The 13,242-nt window shown below is 46.6% G+C and overlaps 1 protein-coding gene across 1 annotated transcript in view; it reads right to left on the bottom strand.

Annotated features, from left to right (window-relative positions):
* PYGM (glycogen phosphorylase, muscle associated) overlaps positions 1-13,242 on the bottom strand; it is a 982,083-nt gene that overhangs the window by 921,052 nt on the left and 47,789 nt on the right. The window contains exon 2 of the mRNA XM_082270768.1: positions 3,303-3,404. Coding sequence (XP_082126894.1) covers positions 3,303-3,404 — 102 coding nt within the window. The remainder of the gene's footprint in view (positions 1-3,302; positions 3,405-13,242) is intronic.

The following is a 13,242-nucleotide window of genomic DNA, read 5'->3' as shown; positions in this document are numbered from 1 at the left end:
TGGAAGGTACTCGGGTACTCTGATGGGTAGGTGACAGGTACTCGGGTACTCTGATGGGAAGGTGACAGGTACTCGGGTACTCCGATGACGGGTACTCGGGTACTCCGGTGACGGGTACTCAAAGTACCAGAGTACCTGTCATCAGAGTACCCAGGTACCTGTCATCAGAGTATCCGAGTACCCATCATCAGAGTACCCGAGTACCTGTCATCAGAGTACCCGAGTACCTGTCACCAGCCCATCAGAGTACCCGAGTACCTGTCACCAGCCCATCAGAGTACCCGAGTAACTGTCATCAGAGTACCTGATGGGCTGGTGACAGGTACTCGGGTACTTTGATGGGCTAGTGACAGGTGCTTTTTATTGGGGGGGGCAATCAGTGTGTTTGGGGTGCACTGTACTTGGTAACTAGCTGTTACCGCAATCTCCTCCTCACACAGGATCAGTGTGTGAGGAGGAGAACACGGTGACAGCTAGTTACCGTGTTCTCTGTTGACATTTGTGACCGGCTGTGATTGGACACAGCCGATCACGTGGTAAACAGCAAATTTCATTGGCTGTTTACCTTGATCGGGGTTGGGCTCAGTCCGAGGGACGAGCCTCACCCCCGATCGCCGCACTGCGCACCCCCGGGGGCGCGCAGTAGCGGCGAGACCGGGAGGACGTCATATGACGGCCGCCCGGATCGACAAAGGATTCCTGCCGACGTCATTTTATAATGGCGCGGTATGGAAGGGGTTAATAGCTTCAACTCTTCTAGGAAGGCTGTCCACAAGTTTTAGGAGTGTGTCCCTGGGAATGTTTGATCGTTCTTCCAGAAGCGCATTTGTGAGGTCAGATACTGATGTTGGACAAGATGGCCTGGCTCGCTGTCTCCGCTTTAATTTATTCAGAAGATGTTTGGGTTCAGGTCAGGACTCTGTGCAGCCCAGTCAAGTTCCTCCACCCCAAACTCGCTCATTCATGACTTTATGCACCTTGCTTTGTGCACTGTTTCAAATCATTTGGTGGAGGGGGGATTATGGTGTAGGGTTATTTTTTTAGGGGTTGGGCTTTTACCCTTAGTTCCTTAAGGGGGAACTCTTAAGGTGTCAGCATACCAAGACATTTTGGACAATTTCATGCTCCCAACTTTGTGGGAACAGTTTCAGGATGGCTCCTTCCTGTTCCAACATGACTGTGCACCAGTGCACAAAGATCTACAAAGACATGGATGAGCAAGCTTGCAGTGGAGGAACTTGCCTGGCCTGCACAAAGTCCTGACCCTAACCCGAGAGAACATCTTTGGGATGAATTAGAGCAGAGACTGCAAGCCAGGCCTTCTCGTCCAACATTAGTGCCTGACCTCACAAATGCGCTTCTAGAAGAATGATAAACATTCCCATAGACACAATCCTAAACCTTGTGGACAGCCTTCCCAGAAAAGTTGAAGCGGTTATAGCGGCAAAGGGTAGGCCAAGTCAATATTGAACTCTACGGACTAAGACTGGGATGCCATTAAAGTCCATGTGCGTGTAAAAGCAGGTGTCTCAATACTTTTGACAATATAGTATATCTGAGATCCTGAGATTATATTATCTGCCTGCAGTTCTGCTTTCAGGTCATAAAAGATACAAAAATATTAACTGGAATCAGATACACAATATTGTCTGTATAATTCACAGGTGGCAAACACAAGGCCTGCGGGCCGGACCTTGTCATGTGGCCTGCAGTGGCCCCTGGCCGCCACCACCGGCTCTCACCCCCTTTTCCTGTCGTCACTTACAGTGACAGCTATAGTCACTGCGAGTCCCAGTAGCAGCAAGATTAGTATCGGTGAAAGACGGCATCCCCTCCTGTTACTGCGCATGTGTTGGCTCCAGGCTTTACAAGCTGAGCGCGGAGATGCTGCAGCTGAACAGGCAGCTTAGTAAAACTAACCCTTTGCATGCCGAGTGGTCGGTCGGGCACACAGGCTGGAACGGAGGACACACAGGCTGGAACGTAGGACACACAGGCTGGATGAACCACTTGAATGCCAAAAGTTGAGTGCTTATCCCCGGGGATTTCACAGGGGGTGCAAAGTCTGGTAGTGGAGGGTCAGAAGTTGGGTGGGTGACCTGGTAAGGGGGCAGTAGTTGGGTGGGAGGTGGTCTTGTAGTGGGGAGCGCATTAGTTGGGGGGTGGTCTGGTAGTGGAGGGTCAGAAGTTGGGTGGGTGACCTGGTAGGGGGGCAGTAGTTGGGTGGGAGATGGTCTTGTAGTGGGGGGGCGCATTAGTTGGGGGGGTGGTCTGGTATTGGGGGCAGTAGTTGGGTGGGTGGTGGTCTGGAAGTGGGGGGGTGGTCTTGTAGTGGGGGGGCATTAGTTGGTGTGGTAGGGGTCTGTCAGTGGTGAGTGTCTGAGCAGTAGTTGGGGGTCTCGTAGTGGGGGGGGGGGCATTAGTTGGTGTGGTAGGGGTCTGTCAGTGGGGATTGGTGGGGCCTATCCTTGCAGGCACTGACGGCGTCGCTCACAGTGGAGCACAGAGGGGTAGGGTAGGGCCAGATCTGACAGAAAGATCTCCCTGCAAGGCGACAGAAGTGAACTGTTACTGGGGCCATATACACAAGTTCACCTATATAGGTACTAGAGTGCAATACAAAGGGAGAGAACTGCTTAGTAGAGATGCGGGGAAGCTTTGGGAATGGTGGGCTGGGGGGATGTGGACTGTGGGGGCAGATCTGTGCAGAGGTGGGGGGATGGGGGAAAATGGCGGGTGCAGAGGTAACAGACCAGGAGGAGGGGTGAAAATAAAATAGCGCACCCCTGAGCACTGCACTCTGTGCATAGCGCACCCCTGTGCACTGCACTCTGTGCATAGCGCACCCCTGAGCACTGCACTCTGTGCATAGCGCACCCCTGAGCACTGCACTCTGTGCATAGCACACCCCTGAGCATTGCACACTGTGCATAGCGCACCCCTGAGCACTGCACGCTGTGCATAGCGCACCCCTGAGCATTTCACACTGTGCATAGCGCACCCCTGAGCACTGCACTCTGTCTGTATCACACGCCTAAACCCTGCACTCTGTATGTAGCACAACCCTGCACTCTCTCCATAACGTACTCTTGAACTCTGCATTCTGAACTTAGCGCAGCTCCCAAACCCTGCCCTCTGTACACAGCACACCCCTGAACTCTGAGCTAACTATTACTTTAATTAAAAACCAGAAATAGTTAAATGCAGAGGCAATTATTTAATATGATAAGGGTAAACACAGTCTTAGATATACAATAAAATGTAAAGTAAATATAAAAGTAAATATAAAAATAAATAAGTACCTGATAAGTAGCCTCATCACAGGCATTTTCAAGACCCAGATTTACCATGGTATTCTGGAGTGTTCGACCCATGTAAAACTCGAGAGAGAGGTAATAAATTCTCTGTAATAAGAAGAAATGTAGTTACTTAAGGCATACTTTTGTCTAAACATGCATTCTCAAAAGTTGCTCCACACATCTTGGAAGATCTTTTTAGAAACTCTTAAGACTAAACTGTGCCACCAAAATAATTATTCTACTCTGTCTGAGGTAACATGTTCTTTGCCTTCTCATACACAGAAATATAATAAAAATATTAAATATTGATTTCAAAGAAAGAGATGATATTTTTCTGAAGTTGTATTTGTATTAAATCATATTGTCTACTTAGAAGCATACGGTGCTGTACAATTTTGTTTAACCAGAATAGGTTTTTCTTACATTTTTATTTTCAGTTTTGAAGAAAAAGAGTCATTTAAAGTGGTATTAAAGCTTGTTTATTTATTTTTAAACAAGCATGTTAATAACTTACCTGCTCCGTGCAGTGGTTTTGCACAGAGCAGCTCCGATCCTCTTCTTTCTGGGTCCCCAGCTAGCGCTCCTGGCTCTTCCTCCTTGAGCAGTGCCCCCAGAGAAAGCCGCTTGCCCTGGGGGCAACACTGTGTGCTCGCTCCCGAGCCACTGCTCTATGTGCCCATAAGACACAAATGTGAAGCTTAGTCCCGCTCCACCCCCCCCCCCCTGCAACTCCTCACTGGATCACTGTGATTGACGGCAGTGGGAGCCAATGGGCTTCCACTGCTGTCTTAGCCAATGAGGAGGGAGAGTCCCAGGACAGCTGAGGCTATTGTGAATATCAATGGATGGGAGGTAGCTCGGGTAAGGATTGGCAGTGCTGGGGGGCCGCTGCACACAGGAGGCTTTTTACCAGGCGGCGTACCTGAGAGCAGATTGAAAAATTGGCTAGGATGCTGATATCATGGGATCCCTGGGACAGGTAAGTGTCCCAATATTGAAAGTCAGCAGCTACAGTATTTTTTTTGGTAGGGGTGGCAGTAGCTTTGCTTTAAATGCATATGCGCATGTTTTCACGCATTCATACATGTTTACTTGTGTATGTGTGTAAATCATACTAGTGAGCTCCTTCCTAAACACAGGTTTGGGGCATTTTTTTTTTATGCTCCTCAAAGATGCCCTAAAATACAAATCTAAAAGCTACAATGTGCATGGACTTGGCTAAAAAAAAGCTACATTCAGAGACAAGAATAGGAAATAGCTGTGTTTTTCTATCCCATGTGTATGAGGCCTTAGGGCTGTTTTAGACCTATGCATTCACAATCCTTCCAATGCTGCACACAAAGTGGTTCTAAAGACAGAATATTTTTTTACCTTACTGCATTCTATGCCTTAAGGTAAAAAACATTCTGAATGCAGTTCCACCCTTATACTTACCTGAGCCTGATCTCAATCCAGCAATGTGCATGAGAGCAGAGACTCTCCTGGCTCTCTCCCTCATTGGCTCAGAGCAATGGGAGCCATTGGTTCCTGCTGCTGTCAATAATACCCAGTGGAGAGGGGCAAGGTGGGGCCGGGGGCCAAGCCCTGTTCTGTGTGTCTTATGGATACAGAGTGAGGCTTGAGAGCAAGCAAGCATGAGTGCCCCCATAGCAAGCAGACTGCTATGGGGGCACTCAGCAGGGAAAGGGGCCAAAAGCGCTAGCAGTGGGACCAGAGAAGAGGAGTATTGGGGCTGCACTGTGCAAAACCATTGATCAGAGCAGAGAAGTATAAAATGTTTGTTATTTAAAAAAAATAACATTTAAAGTTTTATAATAATTTTTTTGCAACAGGGTTGATGTTTAAGAAAATGTATAGTCTCTTGAATTTGAAACACACTCACCAGCCACTTTATTGGGTACACCTTGCTAGTACCAGGTTGGGCCCCCTTTTTGCCTTCAGAACTGCTTTAAATCCTAATGGCATAGATTCAACAAGGTGTTGTAAACATTCCTCAGAGATGTTGAGATGATAGCATCATGCAGTTGCTGCAGATTTGTCAAGTGCACATCATGATGCAAATCTCTCGTTCCACCACATCCCAATAGTGCTCTTTTGGATTGAGATCTGGATACTGTGGAGGACATTGGAGTACAGTGAACTCATTGTCATGTTCAAGAAACCAGTTTGAGAGGATTTGAGTTTTGTGACCTGGTGCATTAGGATAATGGTGCAGGATTGTGGAAGTAGCCATCAGAAGATGGGTACACTGTAGTCATAAAGGGATGGACATGGTCAGCAACAATACTCAAGTAGGTTGTGGAGTTTAAATAATGCTCAGTTGGTACTAAGGAGCCTAAAGTGTGCCAAGAAAATATCCCCCACACCATTACACCACCAGCCTGAACCGTTGATACAAGGCAGCATAGATCTATGCTTTTTTGTTGTTTATGCCAAATTCTGTCCCAGAATGTCGTAGCTAAAAATCAAGACTCATCAGACCAGGTAACGTTTTTCCAATCTTCTATTGTCCAGTTTTGGTGAGCCTGTGCGAATAGTAACCTCAGTTTCCTGTTCTTCGCTGAGAGAAGTGGCACCCAGTGTGGTATTCTGCTGCTGTAGCCCATATGCTTCAAGGTTCGATGTGTTGTACATTCAGAGATGGTAGGCATTTTCATCCACACAACATTTGCTCACTGGATATTTTCTCTTTTGCAGGCCATTCTCTGTAAACCCTAGAGATGGTTGTGCGTGAAAATCCCAGTGGATCAGCAGTTCTTAAAATACTCAGACCAGCCTGTCTGGCACCAACAACCATGCTACGTTCAAAGTCACTTAAATCTCCTTTCTTCCCTATTCTGATGCTCAGTTTGAACTTCAGCAAGTCGCCTTCACCACTCAAGATGCCTAAATCCACTGGGCTGCTGCCTTGTGATTGGCTGATTAGCAATTTGTGTTACCGAGCAAGTGAACAGTTGCACCTTAGAAAGTGTAGATCAGCTTTATGTAAATAACAATGTATTTTACTATCTTTTTTTTTTTTTCTGTGTATAACCACTTTAAAACCGGAAGGATTTGCCCCCTTCCTGACCAGGCCCTATTTTGCGATTCAGCACGGCGTTACTTTAACGGACAATTGTGCGGTCATGCAACACTGTACCCAAATACAATTGATGTACTTTTTATCCCACAAATAGAGCTTTTTTTTGGTGGTATTTGATCACCTGTGCGATTTTTATTTTTTGCGCTATAAACAAAAAAAGAGCGACATTTTTGAAAAAAAAAATATATTTTTCACATTCTGTTATATGACATTCTCAAAAAAATAAATAAATTTAAAAAACTAAATTTTTTAACATTTTAGGCCAATTTGTTTTCTGCTATATATTTTTGGTAAAAAAAAAAAAAAAAATCATAATAAGCGTATATTTTGATTGGTTTGTGCAAAAGTTATTACATCTACTATAATAGTGCAAGTGGGGTTGTGAACGGCGCTACCGTATTGCAAAGATGTAGCAATAATGTGATATGCTGGCGTGAGTAGTGGTGTGAAGTGATACCACTTAATATGTGCCGTGAATAGACAAATTTAATAAATAAATTAATTTGTAAAGTGCAATGTTAAATTACTTTATAAAAATAATTTATAAAAAATAAAAGAGACCAGTTAAAATAAATCGTGTATATGCCTTGTATCTTTAAATATAATAAAGTGCATAAGTGCTGGTGCAGAAAAAGAAACACAAGGCTGAAATGAATAGTGATATTTTATTTCAAAACAATCAAGTGAAGCATAGAGCTAACCTCACTATGATGCAGGAGTGATGGTGCTCAGTGAAAAGAAAAGAGTGAATTGATAACTGCTGCTAATGAGCAAATGATACTACGCATATAGCTGAAACAAAGATAAATGAATGAATGTGAAGGTTTTGGGTTGCAACAACCTGCGCGGCCGCTAGGTGTCGCACCCTACTATACGACCTGATGTGTCTCAGTTGCCGGAAGGTACCGTGTGTGGGTTCCGCTGCCCCTTTTCTGGCTTCCTGGTGGGTCTGTATGTGGTCCTCAGAAAGAGAGAAGGAGACCCCTAGGTACCAAATCCAAACAACATAGCAGAAAAAAATGTAGAGACTCACAGGGAAGTTCAAGGCTGTCCGTGATCAGTGTTGGATGGCCGGGAAGCTTCCGCGTTCCACGGCTCTGGCTCGGGGTGCCGGAAATGACGTTAGACGTCGCTGACTCCGCCCTACCGATTTCGTCACAAGACGTCTCCTAGTAGACGTCTTGTGACGAAACCGGCAGGGCGGAGTCAGCGACGTCTAACGTCATTTCCGGCACCCGGAGCCAGAGCCGTGGAACGCGGAAGCTTCCCGGCCATCCAACACTGATCGCGGACAGCCTTGAACTTCCCTGTGAGTCTCTACATTTTTTTCTGCTATGTTGTTTGGATTTGGTACCTAGGGGTCTCCTTCTCTCTTTCTGAGGACCACATACAGACCCACCAGGAAGCCAGAAAAGGGGCAGCGGAACCCACACACGGTACCTTCCGGCAACTGAGACACATCAGGTCGTATAGTAGGGTGCGACACCTAGCGGCCGCGCAGGTTGTTGCAACCCAAAACCTTCACATTCATTCATTTATCTTTGTTTCAGCTATATGCGTAGTATCATTTGCTCATTAGCAGCAGTTATCAATTCACTCTTTTCTTTTCACTGAGCACCATCACTCCTGCATCATAGTGAGGTTAGCTCTATGCTTCACTTGATTGTTTTGAAATAAAATATCACTATTCATTTCAGCCTTGTGTTTCTTTTTCTGCACCAGCACTTATGCACTTTATTATATTTAAAGATACAAGGCATATACACGATTTATTTTAACTGGTCTCTTTTATTTTTTATAAATTATTTTTATAAAGTAATTTAACATTGCACTTTACAAATTAATTTATTTATTAAATTTGTCTATTCACGGCACATATTAAGTGGTATCACTTCACACCACTACTCACGCCAGCATATCACATTATTGCTACATCTTTGCAATACGGTAGCGCCGTTCACAACCCCACTTGCACTATTATATTTCCAACCCAACTCGTTGGGTTTGGTTGTTGGCAGCTTACACCGTTTTTTTCTGCATTCACCCCATAAATCCATAGCGCTGGTCACCTTTGTTTTAATTATTACGTCTACTAACTACGGGAAAGATTAATGTCATTTTTATTGTTGTTTTTTTTTACTAGTAATGGCGGCGATCTGTGATTTTTTGCGGGACTGTGACATTGCGGCGAACAGATCGAACCTCTAACTGACATTTTTGACACTTTTGGGGGTACCAGTGACATTACTACAGTAATCAGTGCTAAAAATATGCACTGTTACTGTAATAATGGCACTGGCAGGGAAGGGGTTAACCCTGTGGGTGATCAATAGGTTAAATGTGAGCCTAGGGGAGTGATTCTAACTGTGGGAGGGACGTGGCTTCTGAAATAACCATATAGACATGTGATCCTATATAGAAAGATCACATGAGCTCTGTGATCATTTCAGGGAGATGATCTCTCAGCGGGGAGCAATCGTGGGTGTCAGGCGGCAATCGGAGCCGCTTGACCCGTGCATCGGCTTCCCTGCTGCCGAGTGGGGGCGGGAGCACGCCTCCGGCGGAATGCTTGCGCCCCCTAGATTTCCGCACGCGACCGACGTAGGTCTACGTCCGTTTGTGCAGGAGAGCCACCCAGCCGCAGTAAAAAGGCGGCTGGTGGTCGGGAAGTGGTGAATTTGTAAATGGGGCAGCCATACTTGCCTATTACATGTACAAACTGTGCTTCCTGTTTTGCAGTGCTACATATTGGTTGATACTTACTTTTTCTTCTTGCATCTCATTGAAAACAATGCCAGTGTGGCTGATATCCTTTTCTAACAATTTTAGGCAGTGAGATCACTGGAGTGGTTAATCTACAAATCTCTGTTTTTAACCACTTGCCTACAGGGCACTTTCATCCCTTCCTGTCCAGGCCAATTTTCAACTTTCAACGCTATCACACTTTGAATGACAAATGCGCGGTCATGCTACACTGTACTCATATGAAATGTTTATCTTTTTTTCACACAAATAGAGCTTTCTTTTGGTGGTATTTAATCACTACAGGTGGTCCCCGGATTACAAACATCCGACTTACAAACGACTCCTACTTACAAACGGAGGAAGACAACAGGAAGTGAGAGGAAATCTACCCCTAGGAAGGGAAATTCACTCCTGTAAGAGTTCTCATGGGAAACAGGGGTCTCCATTGAAGCTTTATCGCCAATCCTTGTTTCCACAACAACCCAAAATTTATTTTCAAAATCCAATTATCATAAAGACAGAAAGTGAGGTGAAATCTTCTTAACAGGGGTACAAACAGCAAAACAAATGGTACAGGGGTGTTAACCCTTCCCTATGCTATCCAAAAAGCTTAAAAATGATTCTTTAGGCTGGAGCTACATTTAAAAAATGTACCTGTTCTGACTTAACAACAAATTCAACTTAAGAACAAACCTACACTCCCTATCTTGTTTGTAACCTGGGGACCGCCTGTACTGGGATTTTTCGTTTTTTCTAGATAAACCGAAAAAGACTGAAAATTGAAAAAAAAAAAAAACGGATTTTTGACTTACCGTAAAATCCTTTTCGCTGAAGTTCATTGATAGATGCAGCTCCATATTCTTCTTGACCATTGGGTTATGCTGCCCCCTACAGGAGTTGGATACTAGGCAGGGAAAAAAAAAAAACTTTACCACACCTGCAGGCATACACCCACACACACTCTGCTATAGCCTTCAGTTTTGATGCAAGCAGTGTTTAGAAGAAAAAAACCCCATCCCACTCATAATTAGAGGGGCAAGTACTGCATCTGTCAATGAACTTCAGAGAAAAGGATTTTATGGTAAGTCAAAAGTCCATTTTTCTCTATTGTTCATTGACAGACACAGCTCCATATTCTTCTTGATCATTGGAACATCCCAAAGCAGTATTTGAATTAGGGGTGGGAAAAATAAACGCAGAAAAGAACGTCATTCCCCAAAGGCTAAACTTAGCCAACCAGTGAACATGGAGCTTAACCAGGAACTACTGGAGCTCACCTAGAAAACATACAACCTCAAAGAAAATATTTTCTCTTTTAAACAGCAGCCTGCAAAACCTTGCGGCCAAAAGAAGCATCCCAAGATGCCAACACATCTACTTTGTAGAATTTATTGAACGTGTGCACAGAGGATCAAATTTCCGCCCAGCAAACTTGTATCACTGACACCTGATGGCGAAAAGCCCAAGAGGCACTTAGCGCCCTAGTAGAATACGCCTTCACAGGGAAAGGCGGAACCTGACCCTTCAGTGAATAAGCCTGCACCACCTGGATATTGGCGCAGCAGGCGCAGCGGGCGCAGCCAATCCCTTTTGAGGTCCTTCCATGAGGACAAAAAGAGAGTCCGATTTCCTGAAAGATTCAGTAGCCATCAGGTAAACTCTAACTGGCTGAACCACATCCAAAGCAAATTCCTTCAGATGCTTGAGCCTGGGACAGAGTGAAGGCAGCACAATGTCTTCATTCAGATGGAAATCAGAAAACCATCTTAGGAAGAAACGACTGATTAGGTCAAAAGAACCACTTTATCTCTGTGGACCACCAGATAAGGTGAACGGCAGGACAGCAGTGCCAATTCAGATACTCTGTGGGCAGAAGTAATAGCCACCCAAAAGGCAACCTTCTGAGACAGTGTAAGCAGAGGAATCTCCCTAATGTTCTCAAAAGGAGGTTTCTGAACCACAGATAATACCAAATTAGGAACCCATGGAGGTAACAGGGATCACCTCGGAGGAGCCATATGGTGAACACCTGGTATAAAAGTATGAATCAAGGCATGCATAGCCAAAGGTGGTTGGAAAAACACAGCCAAAGCCGACACTTGGCCTTTGATAGTGCCCAAAGCCAAACACTGTTCGACCCCTTTTTGAAGGAAAGGTCAAAATCCTAGCCGAAAAAGGCGAGGATGCACCTTTAGCGATTCGCACCATGAGATGTACGATTTCCATAGACCTTCTTAGAAGTAGACTTTCTGGCCTTCAACATTGTCGGAATCACCGAGTCAGAAAGACCTCTATCCTTCAACACCTCTCCTTCAAACGGCGGCCAACTTTACCAGATCTGCATACCAAGACCGGCGAGGCCAGTCTGGGGCCGTTAGAATGACCAGAATCCCTTCCACCTATATTCTGCACAGGATCCTCGGCAGAAGTAAATGCATAGATCAGCCGAATCTGACCCCATGGAGTCACCAGTGCGTCTGTGGCGTCGGCCAGAGGATCCAGCGACCTAGCTTTCCAGTTTTAAGGAAGGTACCAGGGCAGATTTATTTAAATTGATGTTCCAACCAAACTCTTGCAGAGTCCGTACAGTGATTGTCAAGTCGCCCATCAGGGATAAATGTGAGTCTGCTCTTAAGTGGAGTTTGTCCATGTACCCCAGTACCGTAATCCCCCGTTGCTGCAGTAATGTCAATACCGGAGCCAACACTTTGGTGAAGACCAAAGGGTAATGCCACAAATTGATAATGCTCCTCTCCTACACCGAAGCGAATAACCCTGGTGTCCAGCGTCAATAGGGATGTGTAGATAAGCATCCTTGATATCTATGGAGGCCAAAAAGTCTCCTTGGGGCAGAGACGCAACCAGGGCCGGCCTTAGGTGATCAGGCGCCCTGTGCGAGCTAATCCCGTGGCACCCCCCCCGCGCAAATTTTCTTGCACCTTTTTTGCACTTTATTTGACTTTTCTTTTTTATGATCACTAATAACTTAGCCCCCCTTACATAAGAGCCCCCCTTACATCAGAGACCCCCCACACAAAGCCCCCCTTAAATCAGAGACCCCCAACACAGAGCCCCCTTACATCAGAGACCCCACACACAGAGCCCCCCTCACATCGGAGACCCCCAACACAAAGCCCCCCTCACATCAGAGACCCCCGACACAAAGCCCCCCTCACATCATAGACCCCCGACACAAAGCCCCCCTTACATCAGAGACCCCCCACACAAAGCCCCCCTCACATCAGAAACCCCTGACCCAAAGCCCCCCTCACATCAGAGACCCCCCACACAGAGCCCCCCTCACATCAGAGACCCCCGACACAAAGCCCCCCTCACATCAGAGACCCCGACACAAAGCCCCCCTTACATCAGAGACCCCCCACACAGAGCCCCCCCACACAGAGCCCCCCTTACATCAGAGACCCCCGACCCAAAGCCCCCCTTACATCAGAGACCGCCCACACAGAGCCCCCCTCACATCAGAGACCCCCCACACAGAGCCCCCTTACATCAGAGACCCCCGACCCAAAGCCCCCCTCACATCAGAGACCCCCGACCCAAAGCCCCCCTCACATCAGAGACCCCCCACACAGAGCCCCCCTCACATCAGAGACCCCCGACACAAAGCCCCCCTCACATCAGAGACCCCCCACACAGAACCCCCCTCACATCAGAGACCCTCCCACACAAAGCCCCCCTCACATCAGAGACCCCCCACACAAAGCCCCCCTTACATCAGACCCCCCCCTCCCCACAGAGCCCTGCACATCAGAGACCCCCTTACACAAAGCCCCCCTAACATCAGAGACCCCCTACACACACACACACACAGAAAGCCCCCCTCACATCCTCACATCAGAGACCCCCCCACAAAAAGCCCCCCTTACATCAGACCCCCCCTCCCCACGGAGCCCCCCACATCAGAGAGCCCCCCCTTACATCACAGACCCCCCACAAAAAGCCCCCCCCCCACACATAGCCCCCCACATCAGAGAGCCCCCCCTTACATCACAGACCCCCACACATAGCCCCCCTCACACAGAGCCCCCCCTTACATCACAGACCCCCCCCCTTACATTTTTGAAGGAGAGAGATGTCACTTACTTTACTTTGTCT

Source organism: Pelophylax lessonae, assembly GCF_965119305.1.
Source record: "Pelophylax lessonae genome assembly, chromosome: 10".
In the NCBI taxonomy this organism is placed as follows: domain Eukaryota; kingdom Metazoa; phylum Chordata; class Amphibia; order Anura; family Ranidae; genus Pelophylax; species Pelophylax lessonae.
The sequence above is the reverse complement of the archived record's forward strand: the minus strand, read 5'-3'. Positions and strand labels throughout refer to the sequence as shown.